The following is a 14,668-nucleotide window of genomic DNA, read 5'->3' as shown; positions in this document are numbered from 1 at the left end:
TTGACCTTGAACAACTCCAGGGAGGAGGCATCCGCAGCCGTTCTGGGCAACCTGTTCCAAACTCTCCTGGAACCTATTCCAGCCTCCTCTGGAATCTGTTCATTTAAATGTGTTCACTTACAAAGAAAGTTTGATTCCACCACCCCCCTTATTTCCCTCCCTCAGCACTTTTTTTTTCCCCCCGTCCTTTTGGTCACCCTCTTGTGTCTGGCTTTCGCAAGAGTGCAGACTTGAGGATATTTCTTTCAACCTTTAAAGTCTGAAAACTGTCTGGAAAACAAACTGGTTCCTGAGCTTCCTGGCATGGCTACTTTTTAACCAGAATCTAAGTGGAAAAATGTAACCTTTTCTAGTGCTCTTGTGGTGTGACCTCCGAAAGCAGAGTGAACAATTTAAAGCTTCCTGCCACGTGTTAAAACCAAGAGAAAAATGTTTATTTTCTGCTGCTTCTACCTCTTGTCCTTTTCCACCACTTGTCCGGCTTTTCCAGCTTGCCAAGGTTTTTCATTTAACCCCTTTTTTCTTCTAAGCTCCTGCTTCCTCCTTGGTCCCACTTTTCCTTGTCCATGCCATCTCATGAGGCAGCAGAAGGAAGCAGAAGCCTGTGTTGAGTGGTGTGGATACGTGTCAGATTTGGGTCTTTTTAACTATGGGCATTCTCTGTCCTAGCTGCTTTGTTTTGTCCAAGCTCCATCTGCAGCCAGGCCACGAAACTTGTTTCTCCCTGCTGCTCCTTGCCATGTATAGTTTAATTTCTGTGCACCATGTGTATTTTAATTTCTGTGTATATCAGATCAAAAGCTGTGCCTCTAGCTTAGGCTATAATGGATGGATCCAGCAGCACTTGCCATTCAGGTAACTGAAACATCCAACTCAACTACAACAACCTTCTCAGTGGTTGGTAGAGGTTTGAGTGAGGAGAAGTTTGGCTAAATGGAATTAAAAACTCACTGTAAGTCTTAGAAGAACTTTTGAGCCATGAAACTTGGCTTCTGTTTAGCTCAAAAGTTTGTCACAGCTGACTGGTATGAATTGGTTGTGACTTCAGAGGAACTCTACTGATCAGGAGCAGAACACCCCCATGGTATTTCTCATTATGTGTGTGTTCTAGTTAGGTGGTGTTATATTCTTTTGATTGTTAAGCTATTCATTCAGTTCACCTGATAGCAGAGTAATGCTGCTGCTTCCCAGCTTCATCCTCAGGTTCTAGCAGTGTGCTCAGGTGCTCAAGAAAGCCAGCAGCATCCTGGCCTGTGTCAGCAATAGTGTATCAGCAGCAGTAGGGAAGTGATTGTGCCCCTGTATTCAGTACTGGTGAGGCTTCACCTTGAATTCAGTTTTGGATCCCTCACTGCAAGAAGGACATTGAGGTGCTGGAGTGTGCACAGAAAAGGGCAACAAAGCTGGTGAAGGGTATAGAGAACAAGTCTTATGAGGAGCAGCTGAGAGAACTGAGGTTGTTTAGTCTGGAGAAGAGGGGAGACCTCATTACTCTCTACAACTCCCTGAAAGGAGGTTGGAGGGAGGTGGGGATTGGTCTCTCTCTAGTATCAGGTGGTAAGATGAGAGGAAGTGGCCTGAAATTGTGCCAGGGAAGGTTTAGGTTGGATATAGAAAGAAGTGGTCAGGTATTGTAACAGACTGCCCAGGGGGGTGGTGGAGTCACCATCCCTGAAGGTGTTCAAGAAACTGTTGACATGGCACTTTGGGACATGGTGTAATGGCTGTGGTAGTGCTAGGTCAATGGTTGGTCTTGATGATCTTAGAGGTCTTTTCCAACTAAAACAATTCCTTGATTCTATGACTCTCAGAAGACATAACTGCATTTCAGGAGCTCCAGGCAGGATTTTTTGGGGGCTGTTTAGAGTTGGTTGTTTGGTTTGTTCTGGGGGCTCTTGGGGTTGTGGTGTGTTTTACATTCATGGTAATGTATTTTCTCCCTTGTGGGTGATTTTTAATTCATGTCCTGCTCAGCCCCGTTAATACTGTAATGCTCGAGAGTGGACTGTAAGCAACATGAAATGTTTTGGTCTATTTGTATTTCAGGCTGAGGTCAAGCAAACAAACAAAGCAATCATGTTTTAGCATTCTTTTTTAATCAGCACATTAAAATCTACTCACAGCTACAGGATCAGCTGTGAAGAGAAGGGAGAAACATGGAACTCTGAGCAGTGCTGTCTTTTCAAAGCAGTTTATGGAAAAATGATAGACTAAAGGGATCTGTTAGGACTTTGGTAGGAAATAAATGGCACCATGTTGTTGATGGAAAGGGTTTTTTTGGCAGAAAGCTTGTTGTGACTGTTTCTGTGGCTTAGAGAGGAATTTCCTACAGACTGGACTAACTACCAAAAAATGTCTCTGCTTTTAGGAGCTCAAGGCATACAGTGGAGTCTTCCTGGGGAAGATGACATCTTTGACAATGCAAGCCCATTGTCTGGACAAAAGGGGAAGCTTCTTTAAGGTAAGTGAGCTGTATTCAGAACATAAAGCACATGATTTTGTGTGAAAGGAGTGCTGCAGGATGTGCACTCCAATCTGATAGACTTCTGTGAAATGGAAAGCACTTTACTGAGCATCTCCTTTCTTACAGGTGATATTCCTGATTAGATTACTACCCAGCTCTTCCTTGGGTATATCTTTTCCTGTACACTGAATATAGAACACTTGGTGTAAAACAGCTTGTGGCTTTTTTTTTTTTTCTGCTAATGCTGAGAACCTAAACATTAGGCATAAAATTATCAGAGCTTTCATAAACTGGATTTGTGTAGCTTCAAGTTGCAGTATGGCTTTATGAGTTCTATTACTGCTTTGAAAATTGTTTTCATTTCCTTGCCTGTTTTAAGAAAAGTTCCTTCTTTGTGTGTAATCTGAACACTTCAAAAGTACCAGCTTTGTGCACTCCATTTTTCAGGCTGATTTGTGTATTGGTGGTTTTGCCTTGTTTGTACTTTTTGTTTGTTTGCCTTTTTTTTTTTTTTTTTTTTTAAAGCCTAAGCACACACTGTTTGAAATCAACAAGAAGGTAGTGCATAGCTCACTGCCATACTCTCTGAAATCCAGCAAGGCAGATGTCTTAGCTTAAATACTTCTAAAGGACTCTGATGTTTCTTCCCTTAAGATCCTCAGTCCAGCTTCCTGGGTGATACAGGCTGGTAGTTGTGCTCTGGCAGGGATGTGCTTAGAGAAAGAAGACAGAAATAATTCTATTTAGTGTTTCTATGTTCTGGGGGCTGTTTTGAGATGTCCTGTGGCTTACAGCTCATCTAATAGATTATATTCCAGTGGAAAATATGTTTTGGTCCAGAGCCTGAATCATGATGTGTAAGGAAGTGACCATGTCATTTGTTGCAGTCCTTCAGTGTAAGTAATTCTTGTGTGGAAAATAGATAGGGGAATAGCTATTTTGTGCACCTTCTGTTCATGATAGCATGGCTGTAGTTACTCAAAATGATTAAGAATGCAGTGTTCCTGAGCAGTAGCAAGACATTAAACTCCTAAGGCCATAAGAAACACTGTCAATTAAGAAAGATGGTTTTAAATTTTTCATGAGGACAGCCTGGCAGGGGAATGGCCTGAAAGAACAGTGGAAATAAAAGATACTTCAAAGCTACCTTTTCAGACCTTTCACCATGCCTGGGAATTTGCACTGCCAGGCTGCCATTCTGAACCTACAGTTCAGTGTTAGGTTGGAAACTTGAGGCATTGGTGTATCCAGCCTGTGTAGTGTACCCAGGGTCTGTGCCTTGTGTGTACGGTGAAATGATCTTCTTCTGTCCCTCCCTTCTGTCTGCAACTGTAACAACAACAGTACATTTGCTAAAACTGAAAGAGAAAGCAAAAAACCCATTTGGCACATCAGATCTTTTTCATAGAATCATAGTTACTGAATGGTTTGGCTTGGAAGAGACCTTGAAAATCATCTTGTTCCAACTCTCCAGCCTTGGCAGGGACACCTTCCCCTAGCTGAGATTGCTTGAGGTGTTGTCCAGCCTGGCCTTGAACACCTCCAGGGAGGGAGCATCCATGACCTCCTTGGGCAATCTGTTCCAGTGTCTGACCACCCTTACTGGAAAGATTGTCTCCCTAATCTCCAGCCTAAATCTCCCCTCCTCAAGCTTCAATCCATTCCCTCTCATCCTATCACTACAACCCCTTGTCAAAAGTCCCTTCCCAGCTTCCTGTAGTCCCTGCAGCCTTCTCTTCTTCCAGCTGAACAGCCCCAACTCTGGCAGCCTGTCCCTGTCAGGGAGGTTCTCCAGCCCTCTGATCATCTTCATGGCCTCCTCTGGACCTGCTTCAGCAGTTCCATGTGCCTCTTACGCTGGGGGTACCAGAGCTGGATGCAGTACTGCGAATGGGGCCTGACAAGAGCAGAAGGGCAGAATCCCCTTCCTGTCCTGCTGCTTTCACTGCTTTTGATCCAGCCCAGCACACAGCTGCCTTTTGGGCTGCCAGCAACCATCGCTGCCTCTCCTGGAGTTTTTCATCAGCTGACACCCTCAAGTCCTTCTCCTCCAGACTGCTCTCAAGCTACTCCTTGCCCAGCCTATATTTGTGCTTGGGATTGCCCCAACCCAGGTGCACTTAGCCATGTTTTCAGTTTATCTTAGTTTGCTTTGTCTTTATCTATTTAGGAAACCTAGTAATTAAAATACAACCTTTATACCCATGCTGACCTGTGCTTCAGACTGCTCCCTCAGCATTGTGCAGTGTACTTCTGCATATGGGTTTCATGTTGTGCTAGTTACTTTAAGGTTGCTCAAGAAACCTTTAGCATGCTGACAATACAGTTTCTCAAGGCACTTAAATCCTCATGAAGAGCAACATTTATGAGGAAATTCATTGACAAATACCAGTGGGAAATTCCAATTTTACTTTTCTTTCTGGTTCTTAAGAAGGTCTCACTGTAGCTTCTAACCATCTCTTGGGTTTTTTTTCATGTTCATCTTTTTGACTGTTAGTACACCAGGAAAAAAAAAAACAGTTTTGTCCCCAAATTATAAAAAGCAGAAGACTGTAGTTCTATAGGCTAAAGTCTCTGGAGTCTTTATACCTCAACGTTGATGAAGGCACCAAGCCAGGAAGAAGTAAAAATGAATCAAAGATGGAGTCAGGCTTGGTAGTTCTTGGACTGAATAGTTTGCCAGGGGTTACACAAGGAATCTGTGGTAATGCAAGGAACTGACTATGTCTCTGCTAAACATCCTTGTTACTGAACCATCCTCCTCTTTAGAAAAGTGGTCCAATCCTTACTGAACTGGTATCAGTGTTTTACACCACTATAAAGCTTTTCTATCCCCAAAATGAAACATCAGGTAAAGCTTTTCTGGCTTACTGATGAGTAAGACACTGCATAATATTAGTGGGCTTCAGAATTCATAGCTCACTGTGCAAAATAACCAGAAATTGCAACCATGTATAAAAATATTTGGTTGTGTTCAGACAATTGGAGAAGTTCAGAAATAGCATTCCCAGTTTGGCTCATCGCTGGCTCTTTGCCACCTCGTCACACAGGGTTCTCTTTGAGGGTTGCTACGCTCTGCTTATCAAAACAGGAAGGAAAAGATGTGATGCCAAAGAGGATGCAAGTCTCCAGAAAGAATGAAAAGTGAGATGCTGGCAGGAAGGAGGGGGGGTGTGCAAGTGCTGTGACACTTGGGCTGATACTGATCCTTGCTTTCTTTAGCCTGTGTTCCCATGCCAGATTAGAAGCATGAATCTTACCTTTTCCTCTTTAGATGTTGTAAATCTCAGGGCTTGGAAACATCCTGCAGTGGGCACCTTGGCTGACTCTTTCGGTGCACTCTCTGAAAGATGACATTTTTGTTAATTCTTTGTGCAAGCTTAGTTCCATTTCAACACAAAAAGCCCAGGAACTGAGTTGCCATGCAGTGAGGAATGAGTGATTATTTTATTTTTTATTAATTTGATTTTTATTATTTTAAATTTTTATTATTTTAAGTTTTTATTATTTTCTATTTTTATTTATTTCCCCCCCCCCCCAAATGTCCTGAAAAAGATATTAGGTCAAAACCACCTGTTTTCTCCTTGGGACTAGGAAACACTTCATTAGTAGAATGAAGAGTAGGACCTGTAGTTATGCTGAGCTGCTGAGAGAGGCACTGATCTGTGTCTGGTCCTGGGCATGTTGTCATCCCCCTCTACCAAGCCCTGGAATACTGTACCCAGTTTTGGGTTCCCCAGTTCAAGAGAGACAGGGATCTGCTGGAGAGAGCTATGAGGATGATGAAGGGACTTGAACGTATCTCCTATGAGGAAAGACTGAGAGCCCTGGGGCTGTTTGGTCTTGAGAAGAGGAAAGCTGATAGGGGATCTTATCAATGTCTATAAATATCTGAGGGGTGGGTGTTGAGATGGAGGAGCCAGGCTCATTCTGGTGGTGCCCAGAGATAGGACAAGGAACAATGTGTACAACCTAGAACACAGCAAGTTCTGCCTCAACATGAGGATTAAACCTCTTGACAGTGAGGGCCATGGAGCCCTGGAACAGGCTGCCCAGAGAGGCTGTGGAGTTTCCTTCCCTAGAGACTTTCAAAACCCACCTGGATGTATTCCTGTGTGACCTGCCCTAGATGATCTTTGGCAGGGGGGTTGGGCTGGATGATCTCCAGGGGTCCTTTCCAACCCCTACCTTTCTGTGATTCTATGTGCTTTCCCTGGTGCACAGCAGTGATGTGTGTGTAGGCAGAGCAGCCTCAGAAAGGTGACTGTAGCTCCTTGGGAGTGTGTTGCTTCTAGTGAACATGATTGCTTGGGTTTTTGCTCTTTACATGACATCCTGAAAGACGTAAAACAAAAATGGAACATATGTGCTGTGGTGAGAGAGCACTGGGGAGCTCACCTGAGTTATGTTTGTGGTGTGTATGTAGGAAGCTGGCGTTGTTCAGCCTGGAGAAGAGAAGGCTCCAGGGAGAATTAATAGCAGCTCTCAGTAGCTGATGGGGGCCTACAAGAAGGCAGGAAAGGGACTGTTTCCAAAGGCCTGGAGTGATAGGATGAGGGGCAATGGTTTGAAAATAGAGCATTAGATTTAGGTTGGTTGCTAGGAACAAGTTCTTTACCATGAAGGTGGTGGAACACTGGAACAGGTTGCCCAGGGAGGTGCTTGTGGCCACATCTGTGGAGATATTCAAGGTCAGGCTCGACAAGGCTCTGAGCAACCTGATATAGTGGAGTATGTCCCTGCTGACTGCAGGGGGGTTGGACTGGGTGACCTTTGGAGGTCCCTTCCAACCCAAACCATTCTATGAATTATGTTATCAGGCCTGCCAGCTCCTCAAAGCTGAGATCAGCCTTGCTGAATGAAGGATCAGTGGGCAATAAGCGTGGCGTGATACGTTATGAAAGGAAACATTGTGGTTGAAGATGTTTGCATTTTGTTATTTCCTTCATGGATTTTAGGAATGCAAACAGTTAGTGCATGGATATTTGTGGCAGTCTAATGTTTAGGATAGGTTTGGTTAGGGAATACTGTGCTGGGCTGCTCTGTGAATTCATGCCATCTGAGTCACAGTAATTATTTGGGTTTACAGTGGTGGTACTGTGGTTTCTTTTTTATTTGGAGAATGATGCTTGATCAGAAATAAACTCTAAAGGAAAAACATGAGAGACAAAAAAAGGCTGTTTGTCATGTTAGATAAGATCTCCTTTTAATTTTGATTTTATTTTTAATGTTAGATAATTCTCCTGACATGTCCTACTTTCAGATGCATTTCTTTTCATGTAAACAACTTCTTTATGTAGCATAGCACGATAATATCTATTTCATAGTCCTAAATAATCTGTGATAGAGTTCTTCAAATCATTTTTAAGTGTTCAAGCTCATAGGCAACTCCTTGAAACGAGTTTGTGGTGAGGTGGGGGTCTAACTCTTCTCTCCAGGATCAGGTGGTAGGGTGAGAGAAAATGTCCTGAAATTATGCCAAGGGAGGGTTAGGTTGGAGATTATGAAAAATTTCTTTACAGAAGGAGTGGTCAGGCATTGGAACAGGCTGCCCAGGGAGGTGATGGAATCCCCATCCCTGGAGGTATTCAAGAAACCTGTGGCCATGGCACTGGGGGACATGGTTTATTGGCCATGGTGGTGTTAGGGCAATGGTTGGACTTGATGTTCTTAGAGGTCTTTTCCAACCAAAACAATTCTATGACAAATTTGTGTCTGTCTTATACCACCAGGGTCCTCTGACAAATACATCCATCCACTTAAGTTGTATTTTCCAGTGGAAACTGCCTGTTAAGGGCTTGGTTTCAACAGACTTGAAACCAACGAGTGAGTTTTCCCATTATTCCCAGCAAAACAGGAATCACACTCTTTGCAAGCAGAGAAATCTGTTTGGAGAACTTAGATATCCTGAGCCCTTCCGCTGAGAAGGTGACAGCCTTCTGCTGCTGCTTGTTTTTTCAGGGTTGGATCTAATAATAGCACATACCCAGGATCTTTCCTGCGTTTGGTAGCAACATATTATTAACGTCTCATCTGGTATAGTGCTAATCATGCAAGCATTTACTTAGGCTGTATAATGAGCAGAAGTTTCATTGATCCTAAATGCTGCAGAAATGATGTCATGAAATCAGGAGCGCACCTTATGATATTTAATAGAAAATGGTTTGTCAGGTGCTGTCATAATTGTGTGAGTCAGGCAATTAGGAGAATATACAAATGATGCAACTCCCCCAAGAGTTTTTTATTCTTACATCAGGAGAAGAGTAGCTGCTGCTTTTTTAGTGTTTTTTTTTTTTTTTAAATATGAAAAAGAATTTAAGGAAAATTAGTTGCCATTTGCAGAAAATATTAGCAAGTTCTTTAAAAAAGGAAACAAAACAAAATAAAGGCACAACAAAAAAAAAATAACAAAAACAAAATCCACAAAGAAACAATTAAAAACCCAAAAACCAACAACAAAGCAAACCAAGCCAACAACAACAAAAGAGAATTTTGTTCCTAAAGGGCTTGTAGTGATAGGATGAGAAGGAATGGATTGAAGGCTGAGGAGGGCAGATTTAGACTGCAGATTAGAAAGAAATTTTTCACAGTGAGGGTGGTGAGACACTGGAACAGGTTGCCCAGGACAGCCAGGGATGCCTCCTCCCTGAAGGTATTCAAGGCCAGGCTGGATGAGGCCTTGAGCAACCTGGGCTAGTGGAAGGTGTCTCTGCCCGTGGTAGGGGAGTTGGAAGTAGGACCCTTCCAACTCAAACCATTCCATCAGTCTATGAATCCAGTTATTGGCTATTTTGGGGTGCCTAAACCAGGGCATAGGTTGTCTATTCCAAGGTCAGCACAAACAGCCCCAAACTCTGGGCTGTTTGCTGAGGTGGCTGGGCAACAGGGCATGGTTTCACATTGAGGCAGATGGGAGCTAGTATGAAATGGGCAGATGTACTCCCAGCCTGGTATGTTTTCTGGTGTCTGCTCTGGAGCTTGTCTGACCCCTCAGAGATTAGGTTCAGGTTGTTGAGCCAGCAGAAAACAAGCAAAATGCAAAATGAAGCAGTCTTTTAACCTTCCAGCAAGCTGAACCAGCTAGATAAACAGCCAAGACAACCCTAGGGAAGCAGAGGAACTGCCCTGTTGGGGGCCAGCACACCACAGCATGAAACTTCTGCTCCACCAGGTCAGTGAGAATTGCAGCTGTATCATGTCAGAGGTTTACAAGAATAAATGTATTAAGAATGATGGTGATAGAGGCTTTAAAAGAGGGAAAAAAAACCACCCAGTGTGATCTATCTGCAAGATACAATCAGCCATGTGTTGGTGGAACCTGGTACTGCATGCAGGTCGAAGCTTCCCTCCAAGGTGCTGCCCAGAGCACCACTGGGCATGCAAGATGGTGACTTTCTAGCCAGATTCATCCAACAGCAGTGCCATCTGTTTTTTTTCACCTGGGAGCTGGATTCATACCCTATGCAAAAGGAAGAAGGAATTTACCTGTGCCTAGCAGGGTGCTTGGTGGCTCTTTTTTGGAGGTGCTGTTTCATGGGGGTGCCGATCACTGTCGTGAGATGTGAGGCTGCTCTGCTGGGATGATGTGAGTTCCTCCTGCAGCTCTTTCTCATGGTCAGGAAGGCATTGCTCACATCTCACTGCAGTGACTCATGGGGGTGTTTGAGAGTCAGCAGGTGGAAGATCTTTGTAAGCTGTAATGCCAGTGGTACAGCATAGCTGGGAGCTCTAACCTTGACAGAAAAAAGCCCCGTGGTATGGATGTAGTGATGGTGATTAGTTCTCATGTAAGGTATACTTACTGGAGTTGGCCTATTGCAAGTGGAGAATGAAAGTTCTCTTGAATTGATCAGGCTCATGCTGCACAGCAAAGCAGAGGGTGAATTTCTGAGGTAGAGGATAACTGCCAATAAAACAGTATAGGAAAATGTTGCCTGCAATTCTTTAAGATGCAGCTATGCTGAGCTTTGTGGGACTCAGGGCAGTCTTGTGGTAGCTCTGAAGACTGTTCTGACTTGGACTAGAAAGCTCTTTTGATTTCATCTGCCAGGGTTCTTGTTTGTTTGCTCTGAGGTGTAGGAGTGGGGGTAAAGGAGATGGCATCACTGCACTGGGTTTCACCACAGCGAGGGAACACTGCCAGGGTTTTTATACTGTCATGGTGTGGTGTGTCAAGCAAACTCCATGCAGTTGCTGCAAAGAATGTTCAAGACAGCAAGTCTTGCAAACTTTCTGCTCAATAAGATGTTTCCCAGACATCTGGCTAGCAAATGCTGTACTTCTCAGGATGCAGCTCTAGTGCTAATCTCCCCCACTTCTAAGATCAGTTTGTGCCCTTGTGTCCAAAATGATGATTGTGTTCCACCTGAGCCAAGGTATCACAAAGTAGTTCTCTTTTAATTGAAGTTGTTCTGTTCAAGTGCAGTCCAAGATCTCATGTGAACAGCAGCCACCCATTTCCTTCTTGCTTTGTTAGTTTTCCTCCAAAATATCATAATGCTGGCATAATGTCTCTTCTGAAATGACTATTTCAGATGGAACTCTTCTAAGTATAATGTTGGTTCTTTTTTCTTTATTATTATTATTTAGGAAAATGAATGCTGCAGAAAATCAGACCTTTTAATTCTTTTAAGCTGTTCTATATATTGAGGCTGCAGATTTAATAGGTTTAAATAAAAACCAGCGAGCCAACCTGGAAGGTTTTGTATTGGCACAAACCAGGAATTACTCTTTCTCCAACAATGATTAGAAGTGGCCCCAACCCTTAACTTTTTCCTTTGCAAGGGGAAGTCCAAATAGGATTCAATCTGAAAAAAAAAAAAAAAAAAAGAGTTTGTAATCTCTGGTGACTAAACTTGCCCAGGCTGCTTCTCTCCACGCCTCTTCCACTCACTTGACGTCATCCTATTTTTGTCCCTTTCTAGCTCATTGACACAATTGCCTCAGAAATCGGAGAACTGAAGCAGGAGATGGTACAGACAGATCTGACAGTGGAAGATGAAGCTGCCCATTTGCCAAGGTGATTAAAACTGTTTCTTTGTTTTGTAGTTCCTCTGAGGTGACAGGAATGTTTTCGCTGTGCTCTCCTGGCCGGCTTGTGTCTTAGCACTTTTCAGCCCAGCAACAAGGAGGGTGTCGATAATCTTGCTTTGGATTCTAGGAATTTGCCTTTGTGCAGGAGGAGCGCCCAGAGATTTCAATTGTTCTGTGGATTTGCCTTAATATTTTCTGAACTCCACTTCTACTTCCTCAGTGCAAACCTTGGGTACTGATGAGTGTCTGAAGCAGGAAACTGCTCTAATGTGTTTCCAGTTGTCTACAGCAATGAGCTTTGCTTTCATGCTGGAAAGACTGAAAATATTCATTGCTTCGAGTGGCTCTGTGGAGATTCATCATACATTAACGTTGGGTTTTTTGTATTCTCAGGTTAGGAAGCAAAATGTTGACTGTTATGAGCTGATGTTTAAGTTGGGTTATGTGTTTATGTTCCATTATATGCAAGTATCTTAATTAAAATTAAATAGATGGGAGGATTTCACAGAATGTTAGGGGCTGAAAGGGACCTTTAAAGATCATCCAGTCCAACCCCTGTCAGAGCAGGATCACCTACAGCAGATCACACAGGAATGCATCCAAGTGGGTTTTGAATATCTCCAGAGAGGGAGACCCTACAACCCCCTTGGGCAGCCTGTTCCTGCCCTTAGACTTAAAATCATTTAAGATGCATGTTCCAGTGCTGATAAAAATTCTGGCTTTTAAAAATAGATCATGCCATGTAGATGTGGATTTGTTAGTGTTCACCGTCTACATTGTGAGTGGGCATAGTGGGATCTCAGCATTTTTGTCTCTGCTGTAGCTGTTGTGCTTGATTAGTAATGGCTGTTCAGCTGGTAGCTGGAGGATATTCAATATTGTAATCATTGTGTGAAGAAGTGAACACTTTTTTTTTTTAACTTAATGTTGAAATATTTGTTGCAAGAAGAAAGCAGCTGTTGCAGGCATTCTCTTTTCATAGAATCTAGAATGTTAGAGGTTGGAAGGGACCTCCAGAGATCATCGAGTCTAACCTCCCTGCCCAAAGCAGGATTACCCTGGGTAGTCTGCACAGGAATGCATCCAGCTGGGTTTTGAAAGTCTCCAGAGAAGGAGACTTCACAACCTCTCTGGGCAGCCTGTTCCAGTGCTCTGTTACCATCACTGGAAAGAAGCTTCTCCTCATGTTGAGCTGAAATCTTCTATGTTCAAGTTTGAACCCATTGTTCCTTGTCTTATCACTGTGCACCACTGAAAAGAGCCTGGCCCCCTCCACTTGACACCCACCCCTCAGATATTTATAGACATTGAGCAAATCCCCTTTCAATCTTCTCAAGACTCAACAGCCCCAGGGCTCTCAGTCTCTCTTCATAGGGGAGATGCTCAAGTCCCCTAAGCATCCTCGTGGCTTTCTGATGGACTCTCCAGCAGGTCTCTCTCTCTTGAACTGCAGAGCCCAAAATTGGACACAGCATTCCAGGTGTGGTCTCACTAAGGCAGACTAGAGAAGGAGAAAAACCTCCCTAGATCTGCTGGCCACACTTTTCTTGATGCACACTTCCTGCACAGTCTGGGCCAGCTCTGGAGCTGTGTTGGGCTTTGTTCTTCAAGGCAGTGAGTTAATGAAGTGGGTAGTGGTTTGCTATTTAGAATTACCTCCATGTTTTTAGCATTTCTTTATTTTTTTTCTTTCTATGAATACTTCTGAAATCTGCTATAACTTACTGCAACCCACCTTTATTGAGATAAAACATGGAACAGCACCTTTGTTGCCCAAGTGCTAAAGAACATAAGACAACTGAACTAATTAAAGTCTTTGGCTATGACCCTGGCTGCCCATTATTCCAGTTGGAAAGCTTTTGAAAAACTCAGTTCTTTTGCAGGGGCAGAAAGGACACTTTCTTAATTTCAGTGGATTCAGCTAATTAAGTTCAATGATCATTAGCTAATTTTCAATTAAAATAGGCTTCTTGTGTCTTTGAGTACATCATATGCATGAAAGGCTAAGATTTACTGGTTCTAAGTGGTAACATTTAGCTGGAAACAGTCAAATCTCCTCATTTCACCAACCTGGGGATTTTTTTACCTTTGTGTTTAATAAAACTGAATTTATTAATTTTGACTGTGAAATATTTTCATGAAAATATGTAAGTAAAGCTAACATAAACCCCCAAAATACTGCAATTTCCATGACTACTTAACTGAATTCAATTTTGTTTTGAAATAACAGCCACCCAATAAAAGCCAAAATTCATTCTTTTCTGATACTTTTAAGGTGCTAAATGTAAAACATGAAATCTGAGGCCTTGAGCAACCCAGTCTAGTGGAAGGTGTCCCTGACAATGTCAAGGGGGTTGGACTAGATGATCTTCAAGGTTCCTTCCAACCCAAACCCATCAATGAATAAATAAGGTCCATTTTTGCATGACTGCATAATTCTGAGCTGGGTGCTTTTATGTAAGGAAGCAGTTATATCAAAGTTGGCATAAATTATCTAATTAGATGTGCACTGGTATGTTTGCTTTACTGTTTTGGTTGGAAGTGACCTCCAAGGGTCATCCAGTCCAACCCCCTCTGCAGTCAGCAAGGACATCCTCTACCAGATCAGGTTGCTCAGAGCCCTCTTGAGCTTCACCTTGAATATCTCCAGGGCTGAGGCCCCAACCACATCCCTGGGCAATCTGTTCCAGTGGCTTAGGTTGGAAGGGACCTTAAAGATATCTACTTCAACCTCCCTGCCATGGGCAGGGACGCCTCTTAACTAGACTCAGCTGCTCAAAGTGTCATCCAACCTGGCCTTGAACAGCCCTAGGGAGAAGGCATCTGCAACCTCCCTGGATAACCTATTCCAGAGTCTCACCACCCTCATACTGAAGAACTTCTTCCCAAGATCCAGTCTAAATGTGTATTTTTCCATGCTCATTTTTCCACCTTAGCATATATCCACATCCCATGGAAGAGTTTTAGGAAGGCAGTAGTTGCAAGAGCTTTGGGCAATGCTCAGAAAAAGAAGTATGTGAAACCATGTCTGCAGCTTTAGTGCTGTGGTGTGTGGGGCTTGGTGTTTTGGTTTTGCTTGGGTTTGGTTTTGTGGTGGTTTTCTCTTTTTGTGGTTGTGTGGTGACTTTCAGTTTTGTACTCACACACCCTGCCTCCCCACCCCAGTTATGT

General features: G+C 43.2%; 1 protein-coding gene across 1 annotated transcript in view; it reads left to right on the top strand.

The window, feature by feature from the left end:
- Positions 1-2,401: 2,401 nt before the first annotated feature.
- RIN2 (Ras and Rab interactor 2) overlaps positions 2,402-14,668 on the top strand; it is a 49,992-nt gene continuing 37,725 nt past the window's right edge. Inside the window, exons 1-2 of the mRNA XM_054383877.1 lie at positions 2,402-2,461; positions 11,389-11,483. Coding sequence (XP_054239852.1) covers positions 2,405-2,461; positions 11,389-11,483 — 152 coding nt within the window. The 5' untranslated portion in view covers positions 2,402-2,404. The remainder of the gene's footprint in view (positions 2,462-11,388; positions 11,484-14,668) is intronic.

The sequence above is a fragment of the Indicator indicator genome, chromosome 9, assembly GCF_027791375.1.
Source record: "Indicator indicator isolate 239-I01 chromosome 9, UM_Iind_1.1, whole genome shotgun sequence".
NCBI classification, from domain to species: Eukaryota; Metazoa; Chordata; class Aves; order Piciformes; family Indicatoridae; genus Indicator; species Indicator indicator.
Note: the sequence above shows the minus strand (reverse complement) of the source record. Positions and strands in the feature narration are given on the sequence as shown.